General features: G+C 43.0%; 1 protein-coding gene across 2 annotated transcripts in view; it reads left to right on the top strand.

Annotated features, from left to right (window-relative positions):
- The window catches only part of SLAIN1 (SLAIN family member 1), a 62,622-nt gene extending 51,223 nt beyond the window's left edge, over positions 1-11,399 (top strand). For both annotated transcript variants that reach the window (XM_088457249.1, XM_088457239.1), the window contains 2 exons: positions 278-563; positions 10,453-11,399. In XM_088457249.1, the coding sequence (XP_088313375.1) occupies positions 278-563; positions 10,453-10,528 (362 nt within the window). In that variant the 3' untranslated portion in view covers positions 10,529-11,399. The remainder of the gene's footprint in view (positions 1-277; positions 564-10,452) is intronic.
- The last annotated feature ends 8,553 nt before the right edge of the window (positions 11,400-19,952 follow it).

Raw genomic sequence — 19,952 nt, 5'->3', positions numbered from 1 at the left:
TCTTAAAAATGTGTTCTCCAAACCAAAAAGCTAGGTCTTTGTCTATAGGTAGCTATGTTGTTGAGGACAAACCATATAATATTTAGACCCTTAGATAATGTCAATTTCTCTATGAAATCCATCGTAACATGAGAGCAATGTCTTTGGTTTTTTACTCATCTCTTTTTGGAAGCTTATTGCTTAATATTTATTTGGAATGTATTTATGTATTGATTCACTATCTTTTTTGTTAAATTCATATTTTATAAAGCATTTTATGAATTTTTTTTTCCTCTAGTACCATCCCCTGGACAACTTCAGCAGAGAGTGCACAGTGTGGGTAATTTTCCAATGTCAGTGAGGCCACCTCTTAAAGCCACAGCTTATGTCAGTCCAACTATACAAGGCAATAGCGGCATTCCTCAGTCAACTAGTTTACAGTCTTTATCAAGTTCTGGGATTCCTATGCCAAACAAGACTTCAAGTGCATTGCCTATAGGAAGAAGTGCTCTACCGAGACCTGCTCTGTCCACCACCAGTGGGAGCAGTATACCCCGTAGTAAGATTGCTACTCCGCCACGCAGGTAATCATTTTTGCAAGCAAATAATGCATAAAATTTTTATCAAAACTAAAGAGGACGAGGGTATGTTTCACCCTTGGTTTATTATTAACATATTTAGTTTGGCTTTGTTGCAGCTCCTTACATTTCATCTTTCATTGTACTTTATTTTTCAAGAAAAGATGATTGCATATATGCTACTAAATCTTTCTTTCTCCTTCTATCTTACCCTTTCCTCCTTTTTAAAGTACATTTTTCTATGATGTGAGCATCATTTCATTATCATTTTTTAACTCCTGTTTGTCTATGTATAGAAGTTTTAAAATGGGCGGAAACAGCAACTTCTAGTAACTGAATTGATGAAGTTGATGCTTCAGATTTTGAGGCTGTTGCCATTCTGTCTCAGATGTCTACAGTTAATCTGAAATTACATTTATGGACTTTATGAAGTGCTCTACAATGTGAACTTTTTGTAGTGAAGTGACAATGGAATGGAGGCAGTAGTTAAAAGAAGCAAATCATACTAATATGGTCTATACATAGCATGAAAACATTTAATATATTGAGTCAGCAAAAATATTTTATTCTAGACGTGTGGCTGGGCTTTATTTATTTTTTTTAGATTTTGATTTTAATATTACCTACCATCCTGGTTATGAGAATAGTAACGCATGTGCTTTATTCAGTAGTTTATTGCAGAAACATCTCTTTAGTATTCTAAATATTTCATACTCAGTGACTTTGTCAGTAATTCTGTTACTTGTTTCATAGGTTGTGATTCTTCTCTGGAATTTTTTTTTTGTGGACCACTAGGAATTTTATATTTTTCTTCTTTTCATCATACACAACCAAAGGGAAGGGTGATCAGTACTTGAGATGCTATGTATCTAAGTCACATGACCATTGGAATGAACATCTACCATGGGTAGAGTTTGCATTATTCTCCACATTCATCGTCTGGATTCTCTCCCTGCTTTTGTATTTATGATTTGCACTCAAAATCATCCTCTTTCTAACTTCTTTTCTTTCTAGATATAATCGGAAGATTAATTGATCACTAGGTATAGTCTGGAGAAAGGGATGTATGCTTTTTGTTCTAGACATTTTGTAAATCATTTTTGGAAATACTTTACTTTGATAGAAGATATTTTGTGGCTACCTGTAAAAATATCAAGCTTCATTGGCCATTCCATAAATGTAGGCCCGGATTTATTAGACTGTTCATACATTTTGAGCATACCTAAAACATTCATTGTTTATTATGAAAACCAGTCTACACTTCTAAAACATTCCAGAGAAAATAATCTTCCAAACGGCCTCTGGTGATTGATGTTGGTCATGCAGAATATATGGTGGATAAAATTCTTCACTCCAAATGTGTACAATAACAAATGGTATGAGCTGGAGCATAGGTCCTGGATTCCGCTTTTGATCATCATCATGCAAAGAATTTAAGACTAGCCTTTCATTGGACATTCCCTAATAAATCCTGGTTGAGGTTTCTTGGTAATGTTCAATACAGCAGGTAATTGAACTTATTTTATGCTAAGGTTAGCAGACAGACTGCATTTTTTTCCATCTGCTAAGGTACAGCAGTAATGATTTAAGTGTAACCCATCCTGGACTCTGTGTAGTTACATGTTTTTATATGTTCTATTGTGCCATGTCCTTATTGGTCCCTGTTATTTTGTATCGCTTCCCCAGCAGGAGATTATTGCAGGTTATAGCGTTTCACGTCCATTATCCTTTGGCTTTTTCTACTTCTGTAGTGCTACTGGTTTCTAATTGCTTATTGTTTACTACATGGACTGACTGCTGCCTGTGTACCCTAACTCTGCTTATTGACTGCAGCCTGGTTCATCTACTGCCTCTGTACAGCTACTATATTCTGCTCATTCTTTGCCACCTGGATTAACTTCTGTTTTGGTACCTAACCCTGTTGCACCTTTCTGTCTTTACATTTACCACTGGTCATTGTTGAAATTGAGTGCTAAGCATGACAATCTTGTGTTCTGGTATGGTAATGTTGGGTGACTCATCTGATATGTCAAAGTCGCTACTTCTATCTTAAACAGTATTTGATCATTTATTACTATCACAAGTTTGATGTAGGGACAGCCGAGTACCGGCAAACACTTTGTGTTGCATGGAAGCAAGGGTTGCTATAGACAAAGCCTTGTCACGGCCAGTTCTAATGATAGTTTTGTGACCGTAGTTAAGAGATTCTGCAGCAATATATACTTTTAAGATACCATTTTATATCTGAATTTGTAAGTGATTTACTCTCTTCAATTATTATTTTTGCTGATGGTATTGTACTATTATTTATTTACATTTAAGCATTAGTATTATCTTCTATTTTTAAGGTGCCACAAAGTCTCTGCAATACCATTCAAGCAGTATACATAGAAACTATGTAATTTGACATATTGGAAGTACAATACAAAGTACAGTAAATTGATATCCTATGATCAACACACACTAATAAAATTACAGACTAGATATGATGAGGACAAGGGGTGACTTTAGAGCAACTATTACTTGTAGGGCAAACGTTTGGTAAGTCACAGAGGGGAAAGACTGTTTTTGGCTCTCATTAAGCCTCTACTCAATGTAAGAGCAAGCATACAGTACCTAAATTGCTGAAGGGAACTTAGTGACAAAAAAACAAAATGTACAAGTGGCATGGATAGCTTTAAGGGAGAAAAATAGGAAAGAGTGCCCTGCCTGTAAAAACTTGCATTCTAAGGGGAAGGGTGAACAATGAAAAAAGCAGGTCAAAGGTGGAGAGGACTGATAGGTTTTAATGGAAAAGTGTCTTTAGTACAAATTTTAACATCAACTAGTCTGACTAGTTAAAGGAGTGAGTTCTAGAGAAGGGGACAGAGAGGGAAGTCTTGCGAGCAGGTGTGAGAGGAGATAACCAGGGTGGATGTGAGATGCTGATCATTGGAAGAGTGGAGAGACTGGTAATAAGATTGGAAATGGAGGAAGGAAAGACCTTAAGGGTCTTATATGTGAGGGTAAGGTGTGTCAACTGGATTTTGAGGGGGTTTGCAAGCCAGTAAAGCAGGTTGCACTGAGGAAAAGGTGACGTCAAGCTGAGAGAAATGAAAATGACAAGTGGGTTCATTGTGATGCCAGAGAGGAGAAGGTTACAGGGAGATTAGTGCATAGTTGACAGTTTTTGCAGTATGAGGGTTGAGTGAGGGCCTGATTATTGAGATGTTGTAGAGATTGACACTACACAGTTGCAAGCAACTTCGAGTCAGTGATGACTCCTAGGCAGCTGACTTGAGGGACAATATGGATGTAGATGTTATCAACCGAGGAATATGAGAGGTCTCTGGCAGGGGTGAAAATGATGCGTTTGCTTTTTGTCATATTTGATAGGGCATGAGATGATCTGATGAGATGGTAGACAGCCAGAAAGAGCCATGTGAGATTGATGTAGAAATGTTGGGGGAGGAGAGGTACATCTAAGTGTCATAAGAATAAAGGTGTTATTGGAGACCAAAGGAACTGATGAGGTGTAAAGGGAGAAGAGGAGGCAAATTACAGATCTTTGGGGAACACTAACAGGTAGATGAAGCAGGGGAAGTGGAATCAGAGGTCAAGTCTAAAAATGAACAGTTAGTGAGGTAAGATGTAAACCATGAGATGACAGTCATGGAGATTGATGGAGTAGAAAATTTTGAAGGAGAAGCCTGTGTTCAGCAGTGTCAAAGGCAGAAGACCAATCTGAGAGAATGAGAAGTGACCATTTTGGTTTTGGTGGGGAAGGCAGTTTTTTTTTTTAAAGGGCAGAAAACCGATTAAGGGGGGTCAAGAAGGTTGTTGGAAGAAAATAAAGTGGTGAGAGAGACGAGCCTCTTTAGTAGCTTGGATGCATATTGGAAGAGAGTGGGTTTCTTAAGAGTGGGTGATAGAAATGCATGCTTGAAGGAGGGAGAGACAGTGCTGGACTTGAGGCACCTAGAGGTGGAAGAAGAGGTGGACATGGTGGGAGCAGTATGCAGGAGAGAGGTAGCAAAGAAGATGAAAGGGGATTGGTGCAGGGGCAGGTGGATGGGAATAATGACAAGAGGAAGACACTGACCTCATCCCTAGTGTTGGGGGACGTCGACAAAGTGAGAGGGATGAAAATGAAGGTTGGGGAGCGAAAGGAGGAGGCTGTTTATCTTGGTTTAGGGCAGATCTGTCATAAGAGTATGTATTTGAGTTGGTTGAAATCAGCTTGAGGGAGGGAGAAGCTAAATTAGAGAAGTTGATGGACAGAGGGATGGAAAGGAGAGTTAGTGAAGTGGGAGAAGACTAGGTCCAGGGTGTGACCATATAAATGGGAGAGTGAAGAGATCCATTGAGTAAGATAAGTGGATGAAAGGGAGAGCTTCTATGGGACTGTCAAGTGGAAATATTAGTCAACCATGATATTGGATGGAAGTCAGGTGCATGACAGAGAGATCAGATAAGTAGGAGAAAAAAGGGAGGGAGGGGGAGGAGATAGGCTAGGGGATAAAAGAGGGGGGAGAAAAGGTGGTGATTACCAAAGTGAGGAGTGGGACCAAAAGATGGAAGGTAAAATAGTAGTGGGGGAGATGAGTGGGGGGTAGGGCAAGGTGAGGACAGGGCTGCTTGGCAAAAGATAAGTGAATTGGCAAGGCATCATGCCAACAGATAACAATAAATGGATAGTTCAATATGCCAGGGTTTCCCAAACTCTGTCCTCAAGGCACCCTAACAGTCCAGGTTTTAAGACTTTCCATGCTTCTGCAAAGATGGTAAAATCACACTGACTGAGGTACTAATTAAGTCAGCTGTGCTTTTAATATGGATATCACTGTTAGAGTGCCTAGAGGACAGAGGGCCTGATTCAGAGCTGGACGCTCTTTCAGAGCGCTCGCTCTGAATCAGGGCGGCATTTTTTTTTGTGAGCCAGCCTCCTGGCCGCTCGTTAAGCTGTGGGTGACCACCCACAGCTTTTGCGAGCGGCCATGTGATGATCGCGGCCATTGGGCTTGTGACGAGATCCTTGTGGTAGGGTCTCGTGCATCGCAAGCCCCAGTGAGTTTCCAACTCGAATAGAGCCGGAAGCTCACTACTGAGGCCGCCCCCAAACAGCAGGCGTTCCTTCGGGAACACCGCCGTTTGGCCAAACACCCCCCTGCCCGCCTGCAAAACGGGGCGAGCTGTCAATCAAAATCGACAGCCGCCCCGTTTTGGTGTGAGACCCGTAGCGACTGAGCGCCCGTCGCTGGCCGGGTCTCGCGCACGTCGGAGCTGGCTCCAGCGTGCGTAGTGAAGGACCATCGACCCGCTTGTGAGTGCTGTGCATTCGCGAAAGGGTCTGAATCAGGCCCAGAGTTTGGAAACCACTGCAATATTCCAAAAAAAATTTCAGTATACTACACAATTTGCAATAAATGGGAATAGAAAGGCTAAAGCGGTAGATGACAGTTAATGGTGGAGGTTGAAAATAGCTAGCAGTAGGTGCCCTTAGAGTAAATTTAAGTAATGTGATGACAGCAGACTGAAATAAACATAGAATTGCAGAAGACTAATTAAACAATATATGAGACAGGAGACAGACGTATACTGCTTTTAGAAAAATGTGTATGGCTGCGCTCCCCAATCAGTTCTTATATTGGTTATACACTAGCGGCTCCCACAGCAGGATCTGCTACCTGCTAAAAAAGGTTAATGTGACACAAGTAGATATGGAGCGCTGGTTTGAATAACCACACAAATTATAATAACAGTATATATTTATTTTAAAAAAATGTATTTTAAAATTGTACTAGCATATATCAAACCGTTTATAAACATAGAGTATAATAAAGATGGTACAATCCAGTGCTGTAGTCTGTTCAAGCTATTTTAATTGATAATTCCTCAGATTCTTAAAGGGTTCACTTCAAAAAAGTTGTTAAATGATGATGTACATGAATTGACGAGTGTTCTTCCGTTTGACTCAATATTGGTTATTAATATTTGCACACATATATGAAGGTCCCCAAATGAAAGTCAAAATCCTTAGTATACACTTCAGAATATTAGATTTATCCACTCCTAGGACCTCATTCAGAGTCTGTCGTTGCCGCCGCACGGTCGTACGCCACCGATGTTCGCTATACTGCGCTTGCGTAAAGTTCCCAATGCGCGTGCGCAAACTAGCCGCTACGATCAGAAATTTCTCTCTCCTTGAACACAGCCAGGTTGGTAGTTTGAGTGACAGAATGAGGCGTTTGTGCGTGGTAACAGGGGAAGGTGCTTGAAAACGGGGGAGTGGAGATCCGAACGCAGGCGTGCCTAATTATGCAAACAGCGTTTTATGGGAGTGCATACGGTTTATGGGAGTGCATAATTAACAAAGTAGCGTCATGGCACATGTGACATGGGAGGTTTTTACACTGACATGATCGTAGAGCTTAAGAGAGGGTATGGTCAACCTTAAGCTCTGCGACCAGTTTCGATGGTTCCCGATGGTCTCGATTAATCCTTATATGCCCAGAGATGACGTGCAATGCGTACGAGAAGGGGGCGTATTTTTTTGAATTCCGACCGCTTCCTCCCCTTGGTCGGCCAGCTACCCATCCGAACTTAGGGACGCAACTTGCGAGGGAATCATTTGAATATCCGACCCCTTTTCCCGTACGACGGTTCGGCCGCTTCGACCGACTCTGAATGAGGTCCATAGTGCCGTGTTTAGGACATAGATATGCAGTGTGTAATGAGTGATTGATATGTGTACTCATTGGTAGAGGTCTCACACATGCGTGCTCTCAACCGCTCGTCGGTGGGAGCGCAAGTGGGTTTCTGGATCCGCTGCGCAGTCCAGTAAAGCTGGTATCGGGCACAATAAGCGGGGGTGCAAACAACTGCTGGATCCTCTGTGTGATCCAGAAAAGACCACTGTGGACACAGTGAGAGGGAGGAGAGCAATAAGACCACTGCCGTCTCTAGTGGTCTGGCACTGAGCAATGATCCGTGCTGGGCTGCCTCCTTCCTGGTAAAACGAAGTGTGGATATCAAATGGATCGGTAAGCGGGGTGATCAAAAGAACATGAGCTGATCAGATTCTCTATTGACGCGTTTCTCCGGGAATAGCAGCTCCGGTTTCCTCAGAACAGGGTCCCAATACGGATCAGACTCGGAATTTAGCTGGTGCCGACCCAGGATTTTCCCGAGCCGGCACCGTTCACACCAGAGCCGGGTCTGCATAGACCCGGCTTTTCCGGTGTTGAAGTGGATGCTTGGAGATGACGTCATCTCCTCCAAGCACCACTGAGACCGGCCAATTAATCCAGGACACTGTGACCCGGATCGCTCCGTTTACACTGCAAGGTTTCACGGGTTATTCCCATGTTAAACCCTGCTACTTACCTGGGCTGGATTTCTGGGTCACACGACCTGGCAATCCAACCGTTTCCCCTTTTACACCAAGGAGCTACCCGGGTTAACCCTGCAATAATTTTAGCTCTGGTGTAAAGGGGGTATAAGTTACAAAGTAGTTAAGATGGTAAACAGACAAAATAAAACAGTAAGTGGTGGACAATAGTGGTAGAGAAAGGAAGGCTAATTAGTAGTGCGAGGCTGAGGCATAACAAAAATAAAAACAATGGAGTTAATAAATCTGTTGTAAACTAAAGGGACAATAAGTTAAAGATAAATTTAGTTCATTGTATTTCTATTGGGTCCCAAACTCTGTCCTCAAGGATCCCTAAAAGTCCAGGTTTTAAGGATATCCATGGTTGAGCATAGATGGTCAAATCAAATTGACTGAGGTACTAATTAGGTCACCTGTGCTCAAGCATAAATACCCTTAAGATCAGTGCAGTTGGACAGGGGTGCCACCCCATAGAGGGTTCATCCCTCCCAACCAGTTAGATTTCAGCAGGACAGTCCAGTTTTTTGGGCACTGCCCCGCTGTTCCATCCGCGAGCCGAAGTGCCCCCCCTAGTGTTCAGGAGGTTGGGTACCCCCACAGCTGCAGCAGTGCTGGTATCGGAGAAGAGGAATGGATGCTGTGCTCGGAATCCACTCAGTGCAGGGAGAGGGCTGGGGGGCAGCCCAGCTACTGAAGGAGCGCTCGGCTCGCCCCCAGCCTGACGTTAAATGGGGTCAAATAGCGTCATTTAGGGGGCGTGCCCTATGATAATTAGGCCACACTCCCTTTTTGGTCACACGTGCGGTTAGGGGGCGTCAGAGTTCCTGTCTGCGCAGGGCACGGCTACTCCTGGAGCCGGCCCTGATGACAGAAAGGTAAAGCAGAAAAATAAAACTTTAAAAACACATGATATGAACTAAATTATGGCCAAGGTTGTAGTGGAGAACTAGGGAGGCAGAGATGTTGGACTTGTAGGGGAATAAGCCTGTGGCAATTCATTGACTGTACTGGTAGGGAGGACAATAATTGTTGCATGGTGAAGGCATAATGATGGTAGCGCAATAGTGATCGGGCATGAAAGGCAATGGTAAAGCAATAGCAGGGGAGAGAGAGGTGTATGAAAGAGGATGTAGTCAGCATCCCGGCATGCAGGACGCCGATGAACAAAATGCCATTGCCGGAATATGTACTGCGTTGGGATCCTGGCTCCAAAATCCCGACCGCCAGCATCCCGAAGGCCAGTATTGGGGGTTAGGATTAGGCACTAGGGGGAGAGTTAGGATTAGGCACTAAGGGGAGAGGGTTAGGTTTAGGCATCGGGGAGGGAAAGATAGGGGTAAGGGTTAGTGTTGGCTTACTTGCCTTAGGGTGGGATCCCATACCCAACCTGTATGCAAGAGGTGCAATACATCCACAGAAGAAGTCTACAGTAGTTCACTGACTTCCTGACTTTATCGGTGTCTTGGTATTTGAATGCATTCATCTGGGGAATGGAACCATTTATTTGTGCAGAACATAATTGTATCACATATTGAACTTTACATTTTCGCAAAGATTACAACCGTTTTGGATCATTGTGACCAGATAATGTACATGTACAAATTCCATTTACAACTCTCCTGGCAAAAGTGGTCAGTTATTGATTTCTATAGTGAAATAATTTCTACAGACAGAAAAATGCAAGGTGTGTTTTAACTTTAAGTTATTGGGCCATTCATTAAGAGGGTAAAGCTGGAGATATCTCCTCCTTACCTTCCACTCGTGGAATGTCCCGCTGTCCCCATGCACTAGTATGGGGACAGAATTCATCAAGCTCCGAAAATACATTATTTTCGAAGCTTGATTGTGGGAGCATTCCTATCTTCAGATGGCGAATGCTCCCGTTATCCGCTTTTGCCGGATGTAGTGACTGCTCCGAAAGGAGCAGTGAAACATTTCGGGGAGACAGCTGATTATTGGGGAGACAGCAGATTATCGGATCAGCTGTCTCTCACATCGAGTTAGAAAGTTAATTATCGGGGACCCTGGTAATTAACATTATGAATAGACCCACTTAGGCAAAGATCTGTAAGGGTAGGTTCCTGGAAATGCAGCCCATGCAGGACAGCCACTCAGGAGGCATATCTATTGCACCTGCTGTAGCGGAAGTGCAAGTAGACGCTGGAAATGATGACACAGCAGCTACATAAGCTGTTACTGCAGAAATGAAGGCATCTCGAGATGCTTACAGCTCCGCATATGTGTGCAAATAGGCTATTTCTCCGATCATTTTTCTTTTGTAGCGTGCTTCCGTATGACTTCCAACTCACGCACACATATATAATATTATTACTCTCTTGATTCTCTGCAACAGATTTTGTTTAAAAATATTAAGATTTTAAGGAGCAAAGATTTGGGGGACTCCTTATCCTAACAATATAGGGTATCAAATACTGTGTACATTTGTTAATATTGATTTGTGTATGTATTGTTTATTTGCTGTATTAATCCACTTTTACATGTTTTATTTTTATTTATTATTTTCAGTTTCATTCAGCCACCGAAGACTCTGTCATCCCTGAGTACACTACGAGACGGAAATTGGAGGGATGGATGCTACTGATCAGCTATGAATGATGAGTCTGTGCTTAAAATAAAAAAGCAATTATGAGTACTGTTTATCCCAGCTGGCTGGGCTAAAAGTGTAATGCTTCTCCTTGAGATTTAATATTTGTAATGTGTTAAGTGAGAGTACTATCAAAGACAATGTAGCTCTTAAATGTGACATGGAATAATTTATTATTTTCACAACAAACTGGTATTGTTTAACACATAACTGACAGTACATATGCACCAATGTGTGACAAATACATCCTTCAGATACACAAACTTGTTTTAAATAAGATTTTACTGCAACCTACACTTCTCTTGACTGTTTTTATCTACACTATACTCCACATAATCACTAAGATATGAAAATCACTAATGTTGGTGGGGTTCTGTGTATAGAATGCACACCACTATAACACCTGGAATTATTAAACACCTCCCAAGATGCGGATTCACTTTTGTGCCATAGAAAATATTTTGTTTATAAGCATTTTATCACTTGATTATTAGTAACATGCATAACTTTTTGTTGCAAAAGCACAAGGTTAAAAGGAGAGTCACTGTCATGTTCTATGAAGTCACCTTAGATTTGTCTGTTTCTTTTGTATGTCATATTAATTTATTATTTAACTATTTAATGATCTCTGATTGAGAGCGGATTACTCTGCAGCTCTACTGCAACGTGGGTTGGGTTTTCTTATGTACATAACCGTTTTACTTACTGTCCTGTATGAAGACTGACTGTCTCAATGGACATAACTTTTTGTAGGCATTTTACACAAATCAATTGCACTAACGCTTTAATAAAACAGTATATGATTTCCTAATGATGACACCTGTATACTGCAGTTTTGGAATGTTTCAGTAATAAAGAATATTTTTCAGCTGTGTATAATTTTATTTCACAATCCTGAGAATTTATGTATGTAGTGGGAACCATTTTACCTCATAGGCTGGGAACACATTAAATGACCCGGTAATCTTGCCAATGGTTGGAGCGTTTACCCTTCGCCCCGGACAATGTACAGTAACAACCCTTTTATACCAGAGCTAAAACCCGGGTTATTGCAGGGTCAACCCGGGTAGCTCCTTGGTGTAAAAGGAGAGAGAGTTGGATCGCCGGGTCGAGGGACCCGGCAATCCAACCCTGGTAACGTGCAGGGTTTAACACGGGAGTAACCCGTGAAACCCTGCAGTGTGAACGGCGTGCTCCGGGTCACCATGACATGGAGCGCGCCGCATGGCGGACAATTGGTCCGACTTCAGTGGTGCTTGGAGATTAATTAATCTCCAAGTGTCCACTTCAATGCCGGAAAAGTCGGGTCTTTGCAGACCCGGCTCCGGTGTGAACGGCGCCGACTTGGGAATATCCTGGGTCGGATCCGTAATTTCGGTGTAAAAGCGGTATATGATTGCCATGACACACTAGAAGATTTATTGAAAGACTGAACTATCACTTGTTCCGTCCTTCATTAATATGCACTGTTCCTCATGCAATAGTGGCAGTATGGCCAATCGCATGAAGTCGCTGACTACACACAGGAGCACGCAATCACGGGTACACATGCTCGAAATTATATCATTTCAATCCAATCTGCCTCAAAACGGTATATTGCACGATATATCGTCTAATGTGTACCCAGGCTTGGATAACCTAAATCAGGAGTTATCTTTTGACCTGAAGAGAGTCCCTTTTTTTTTTGTTGAAAGTATTTTGTAGTGCAACTTGGCAAATGTATTTATAATATTTTGTATATCATTTTAGTGAAATATAATTGCTAAGGTACAACTACTAACAAGTAAACTGGTTCTGATGCTGATTCTATAAAGGTGCGTATCCACTTGGCGATAGTGGAACGACAGTGCGGTTACAACATTCGTTCCTCATCCTGTAAGTGCCTACACTGAATGATATGTCATTCAGTGTAGGCAACCTCCCTCATCCCCGAACATGCCCAATCTGTCGTTATCGGCAGCTTGACCAGCATGTTGAGGTGATGATTGATGTCGAAAACTACCAGCGGGAGCGCAAATTGCTGGTCTATTTGACATTTTAATGAACTATTAATGAGCGATTGAAAAATGTCGTTATCATTCAATCACGCACCTGAAAGCCAGGAGAATTGGATAAATGGAAGTAGATTAAACAAGTCTCTTCCAATAACCTTACACAATTTGCTATTTGGATTATGTCCAACAATTTGCAGGATTAACCATGTGTGGCCAAGTTACAGAGGTCAAGGTACAAGCAGCAGTATTGGTTTACAATTTGGCCATATGGTTGTAGAATTGGGCAGGTAATTTGTTTATCACTTTGACCAACTGTCTGGATCAAACTGGGACTGATCTCTTCCATTGTATAGTATGCCTGGTCTGGAGTAATGAAAATGCTAGAATATGAGCCACTCAGATTTGATCAGACCAGAGGCATGCAGGTCGCTTTGATGCCAATTTGCTGATACCAGAGACTGAGGGGTAAATTTTTAGAAATTGAGATGTTGCCCATAGCAACCAATCAGATTTTGCTATACATTTAACTAGCACCTTCTAGAAGATAATAGCTAGAATCTGATTGGTTGCTATGGGCAACATCTCCACTTCTAAAAACTCTGACTTTAGTAAATTTACCCCTGAATTACACTGAGCTGTCTAGTTTCCATCCAAATGTCTTTTACTGAGCTGCTTAAATGTAAATTTGTACTGCATGTTATACTATTTGTCTTTTTGTTTCTTGTATGCAAACATTGCTGACTATGGTCTGAAATGATGTCAATATTCAAAAAAAACTTGCGCAATGATGGAGAATGACAGGTTTGTATCTACCGGTTGAAGTTCAAGTTTCATATATTATTCTAGTAATTTATGGTACCTAGTGTAAAGATGTAAAAAAAATATATGTACAACATCTGGCACTCACTGTATAAATATTTATCTTCCCATTGTTGACCTGCACAGGTTTGCACAAAGCAGTGTCTAATAAACATATGGTAACGACTGTCGGAACTCTAGAATTGACAAAAGAATGACCGGACCACTTGTATATCGGGGCAGAAACTAGGACTTTTGTCACCCGGGGCAAGGCCATAATTTGCCCCTCCCACAAAAACTAAAAATACAACACAGAGGACGAAAAGGGTGTGTGGTTTTGTGACACAGTAATGCCACTTATAACACATGAAACCACAGTAATGCCCCTTACTCATTATGCCACAGTTATGCCTCTTACACATTATGTCACAGTAAGGCCCCATCTCCCGTCTCTTATCTGCCAGGGCCATGCGGTGGGTGAGCTCGGGGTGGCGCGGAACGTGGCTGCCACACCCTGGGGAACTGTCAGTACTGCCGTCATTGTAATGTGGCGCCGCTCACAAACCAATTGGAGCTCAAGGACCGGCAGCCTTTGCTGATTGGCTCCCGGTCCGCGAGCACTGATTGGCTTGCGACCGGCACCACATTAGGCTGACTGTCTCTGTGCCTCTCAAGGCTGGGATGCATCTCTAAACCCAAAAGTGCAGCAACATAGCCTCCCGGCAGCCTCTCTCCAGCACCTCCTCAAGTCTGGCACCCAGGACAGGGTTCCAAACAGGATCAAACCCGGAATTTAGCCGGCTCCCACCCTTTTCCGACGTTGAAGTGGATGCTTGGAGATAACGTTATCTCCAAGCACCACTGAAGCCGGCCAATCTGCAGGCATGCGGCTAAATCCAGGTAATCGTGACTCTGATCACTCCGTTTACACTGCAGGGTTTCAGGGGTTATTCCAGTGTAAAACCCTGCAAGTTACTTGGGTCGGATTGCCGGGTCATTCCACCTGGGAATCCAACCCTGTCCCCTTTTACACCAAGGAGCTGCCCTGGTTAACCCTGCAATAACCCAGGTTTTAGCTCTGGTGTAAAAGAGGTATTCGTTACACATATTTGCAATTCTTTGATAAGTCACTTGCCACGTCATCGTGCTTCTGCTAGGAGTGGTACTAAATCTAACGCATTGGGCCATAAACTTATATTTTTACTGCAAATTGTGAGCTCTTGAGGTACCCATAAGTGTCACTACAAGAATCAGCACTCCAACAGGTACAGATTGTGTCTCCCATATCCAAAATGCTTGGGACCAGGTGTATTTTGGATATTTGCATAAAATAATTAAAGATCTTGGGAATGGGACCCCAACATACACACAGAATGCATTTATGTGTTATATACACCTTATACACACAGCCTGCAGGTAATTTTATACAATATTTTCAATAGTTTTGTGGCTCAAGCAAGGTTTGTGTACAGAAATTAAATTCATTTATGTTTCATATACACCTTATACTCACAGCCGGACAGTAATTTTATACATTAGTTTTAATAATTTGTGCCTTAGACAAAGTTTGTGTACATTGAACCATCAAAAATCAAAGGTTTCATTATCTCAGTCATGCCAAAATAATTCCGTATTTTGGAATATTTGGATATGGGAGACTCAACCTGTATTATTATTATACACACAGCCTGAAGGTCATTTTACACTATATTTTTAATAATTTTGTGCATCAAAAAAAGTTTGCATACATACATGAAATTCATTTGTCTCATATATACCTTATACACACAGCCTGAAGGTTATTTTATACTATATTTTTAATTTGTGCTTTAAACAAAGTTTGTGTACATTGAACCATCAGAAAGCAAAGGTTTCACTTTCTCAGTCATGCTAAAAATATTCCGTATTTCGATATATTTGGATATGGGAGACTCAACCTGTAATAATTCCATATATGCCTTTTAAACAATTATGCAAATCAATTTATAATCTGCGAAAAGTGCGATGGTTTTGCCTCATTCCTGTATTTTGAGGCAAGCCTTTGCCTGCTTACTCAATGCGCGTGCCCACTTTTCACGCTATACAATTGTAAAACAGGCAAACGCATACTGGCGAATGCAGCGAATAGCGGAACTGGCGAAAAGGTTGTTTTTTTGGCGAAATAAGTGTGTACTCCCAATAAACAAGATAGGTAGAGAGAATTCCACCTAGAGAGTGCAATTAATACATTTATTAAAATCTACAATTTAACATTGTAATTAATAATTAGTGATGAGCGGTTCGGATTCTGAGGAATCCGAACCGCTCCGAACAGGTGGAATCTGAGTCAGGCGGGAACACCCGAACTTGCGTTCGGGTGTTCCCGCCTGACTCGGATTCCACCTCGAGGCCGAACGTCACCCGTCCGGCGTCGGATTCTCGCTAGAGCCGGGTGACGTTCGGCCTCTATAAAAAGGCGCGGCGCCCGGCAGTCGGCGCCATTTCGCATGTGATGCCGCGTAGTTAGGTAGTGCGCCATCTGTGCTAGTGTTAGATAGATTAGAGTAGGCAGTGTTCTTGTGTGCTCTGTGACTGGGCATAATAAGCCCACTGTGTGTATGTGTAGTGTACTCACTGTATTATACAAGCTCCGTGACAACTGACAGGGCATAGCCCACTGAGTGTATTATTATACAAGCTCCGTGACTGGGCTTAGCCCACTGAGTGTATTCAAGCTCCGTGACAGGGCATAGCCCACTGAGTGTATTATACAAGCTCCGTGACAGGGCATAAGCCCACTGAGTATTATACAAGCTCCGTGACAGGGCATAGCCCACTGTGTCTATTATACAAGCTCCGTGACAGGGCATAGCCCACTGAGTGTATTATACAAGCTCCGTGACAGGGCATAAGCCCACTGTGTCTATTATACAAGCTCCGTGACAGGGCATAAGCCCACTGTGTCTATTATACAAGCTCCGTGACTGGGCATAGCCCACTGAGTGTATACAAGCTCCGTGACAGAGCATAAGCCCACTGTGTCTATTATACAAGCTTTGTGACAGGGCATAAGCCCACTGAGTATTATACAAGCTCCGTGACAGGGCATAGCCCACTGTGTCTATTATACAAGCTCCGTGACAGGGCATAGCCCACTGAGTGTATTATACAAGCTCCGTGACAGGGCATAAGCCCACTGAGTATTATACAAGCTCCGAGACAGGGCATAGCCCACTGTGTCTATTATACAAGCTCCGTGACAGGGCATAAGCCCACTGAGTATTATACAAGCTCCGTGACAGGGCATAGCCCACTGTGTCTATTATACAAGCTCCGTGACAGGGCATAGCCCACTGTGTCTATTATACAAGCTCCGTGACAGGGCATAGCCCACTGAGTGTATTATACAAGCTCCGTGACAGGACATAAGCCCACTGTGTCTATTATACAAGCTCCGTGACAGGGCATAAACCCACTGAGTCTATTATACAAGCTCTGTGACAGGGCATAGCCCACTGTGTCTACTATACAAGCTCCGTGACAGGGCATAGCCCACTGAGTGTATACAAGCTCCGTGACAGGGCATAAGCCCACTGTGTCTATTATACAAGCTCCATGACAGGGCATAAGCCCACTGTGTCTATTATACAAGCTCCGTGACAGGGCATAAGCCCACTGTGTCTATTATACAAGCTCCGTGACAGGGCATAAGCCCACTGAGTCTATTATACAAGCTCCGTGACAGGGCATAAGCCCACTGAGTCTATTATACAAGCTCCGTGACAGGGCATAGCCCACTGAGTGTATACAAGCTCCGTGACAGGGCATAAACCCACTGTGTCTATTATACAAGCTCCGTGACAGGGAATAAGCCCACTGAGTCTATTATACAAGCTCCGTGACAGGGCATAGCCCACTGTGTCTACTATACAAGCTCCGTCACAGGGCATAAGCCCACTGTGTCTATTATACAAGCTCCATGACAGGGCATAGCCCACTGTGTCTATTATACAAGCTCCGTGACAGGGCATAGCCCACTGAGTGTATACAAGCTCCGTGACAGGGCATAAACCCACTGTGTCTATTATACAAGCTCCGTGACAGGGAATAAGCCCACTGAGTCTATTATACAAGCTCCGTGACAGGGCATAGCCCACTGTGTCTACTATACAAGCTCCGTCACAGGGCATAAGCCCACTGTGTCTATTATACAAGCTCCGTGAAAGGGCATAGCCCACTTTGTGTATACAAGCTCCGTGACTCCAGTTCATAGTGATAAAGTAATATGGATCACGAGAATGAACCGAGAGGAGAGCAGAAACAACATGTAAATGCTAGCATTGCAGCGGCTGGAAGTCCATCACTTTCATCTAAAGCTGATGCTCAAGGGCATAGAGGCTTTAAAAACTTAGGGAACCTGAAATCAAAAAATGTAGATTTCACAGGGGTAAAGACAAAAAAAAACCTCTAAAGACTACTACTATTGCAGAGAAACAGAAAATCGGCAACATACCATTCACCACACGTAGCGGCAAGGAAAGACTCAGGCTTTGCCCTTTATTTCTGAGTGGTGGTTCTGCAACTGTCAGTGAGGCATCTTGTGCCTCTCGTGATGATAAAAGACCTTTTCAATCAGACTATAGAAGTGTGAAAAAATTTAAAACCAATAAGGCAGTAGAACAAACTGTGTTTTTTGAAACACAAATGTCAGAAATCCATGAGGAGAGTCTAAGTGGGTCCTCGAGTGGCATTTCTATGTGTAAGCCTGACCTTTCAGAGAAGCCGCCCTCCACAGTTTCTTTTCCATCTGTAGTTGTGGGAATGAGCAGTATTGCAGAGGACATAGAAATTGAGGATGCCACCGTGGAATTGCAAGAGGATGAGAGGAATATATGTGCAGCTGACGCTGGCACTAATGAGGATGAGGATATTATTTGTATAAGTCAGGCACCAGTGGAAGCAGCTCTTGGCCAAGATAAGAAGGCCATTGCCATGCCTGGGCATAGAACCAACAAATCCACATCTTTTGTGTGGAATTACTTTTACCCAAACCCTGACAACGTTTGTCAAGCCATTTGTAGCCTCTGTGAGACCACAGTTAGTAGAGGTAGGGACGTTAAGCATCTAGGAACCTCTACGCTATTACGTCATCTGCAGCGAGCTCATGGCAGGTGTTTGATAACAGAAACTACAGCAAAAAAAATAACAAGCAGTCCAGCATTAGCTAGATTCCTTCTCTCTACTAAATCCCAGCACCTGCAATCTCCGCCGACAACACCTTCCTCCTCAATATCCTCAGGAATGATCAGTGGTAGTACAACATCCAATTTGTTAGTGCTAAGTCACGGTGACTCCTCCAATTTCCAGGACACCTCAGAAGAAACTGAATCTTTGAGCGCTAGGCCTGCTGCTGCTGCTGGTGGATCTTCATCCCAGAAGTGGACCAAGAAGACTACTAGTAGTATACCAAAAAAACAATTGACTGTTAAAGAATCTCTTGCAAGGGGAAGCAAGTATGACAGCTCTCACCCTGTCGCACAGCGGATCACTGACGCCATGACAGCTATGCTAATATTAGATCTGCGTCCAATATCATCAATTAATGCAGTGGGATTTATGCAGCTTATTGAGGTCACGTGTCCCCGGTACCAAATTCCATCTCGGTTTCATTTTACCCGAAAAGCCATTCCTCGGCTGTACCAGGACGTTAAACAGAACCTAATTATTGGTCTGCAAAATGCTATTGTACCCACTGTCCACTTAACCACAGATATGTGGACAAGCGGTAGTGGACAAACTAAAGATTACATGACTGTGACGGCCCACTGGGTGGGTGAATCGCCTTCAGCAGCAGCAGTATCTAACAAATAACACTAGCTCATTCAGAGGCAGGCAACTCTGTGCATCACCGGATTCAATAAGAGGCATACCGCTGACAACCTCTTAGAAAAACTAAGAGATGTCATAGAAACATGGCTTACCCCACTTGGACTCTCCTCAGGATTTGTGATTTCTGACAATGCTACAAATATAGTGAAAGCATTACAGCTGGGTGAATTCCAACACATCCCCTGTTTTGCTCACACAATAAACTTAGTGGTGCAGGGTTTTTTTAAAAACGACAGGGGCGTGCAGGAGATGCTGTCTGTGGCCCGAAAAATTTCGGGACATTTTCGGCATTCAGCAACAGCGTGCAGGAGATTGCAGCACCTGCAAGAGCAGTTTAATTTGCCCTGCCATCAACTGAAGCAAGAAGTGGTAACGAGGTGGAACTCAACCCTGTATATGCTTCAGCGGATGGAGGAGCAGCAAAAAGCCATCCATAGCTATACGACAAGCCATGACATTGGGAGAGGAGGGGGAATGTACCTTACCCCAGCACAGTGGAGAGTACTTTCTGTCTTGTGCAAGGTGCTCAAACCATTTGAAGTTGCCACTTGTGAAGTGAGTGCTGACACTGCTAGCTTGAGTAAGGTGATTCCCCTGATTTCGCTTTTGGAAAAGCAGCTGGAGAAATTGAAGGATGAGATTAAACAAAGTGATTCCGCAAAGTATGCTGAACTGATAGATCAAGTCCTTTGTTCGCTTCGCCAGGATCCACGGGTGGCCAAGATCTTGAAATCTGATCATTATATTTTAGCAACCATTCT

Source organism: Taudactylus pleione, unplaced genomic scaffold (genome assembly GCF_031769625.1).
Source record: "Taudactylus pleione unplaced genomic scaffold, aTauple2 ptg000041l, whole genome shotgun sequence".
Taxonomy (NCBI): domain Eukaryota; kingdom Metazoa; phylum Chordata; class Amphibia; order Anura; family Myobatrachidae; genus Taudactylus; species Taudactylus pleione.
The sequence above is the reverse complement of the archived record's forward strand: the minus strand, read 5'-3'. Positions and strand labels throughout refer to the sequence as shown.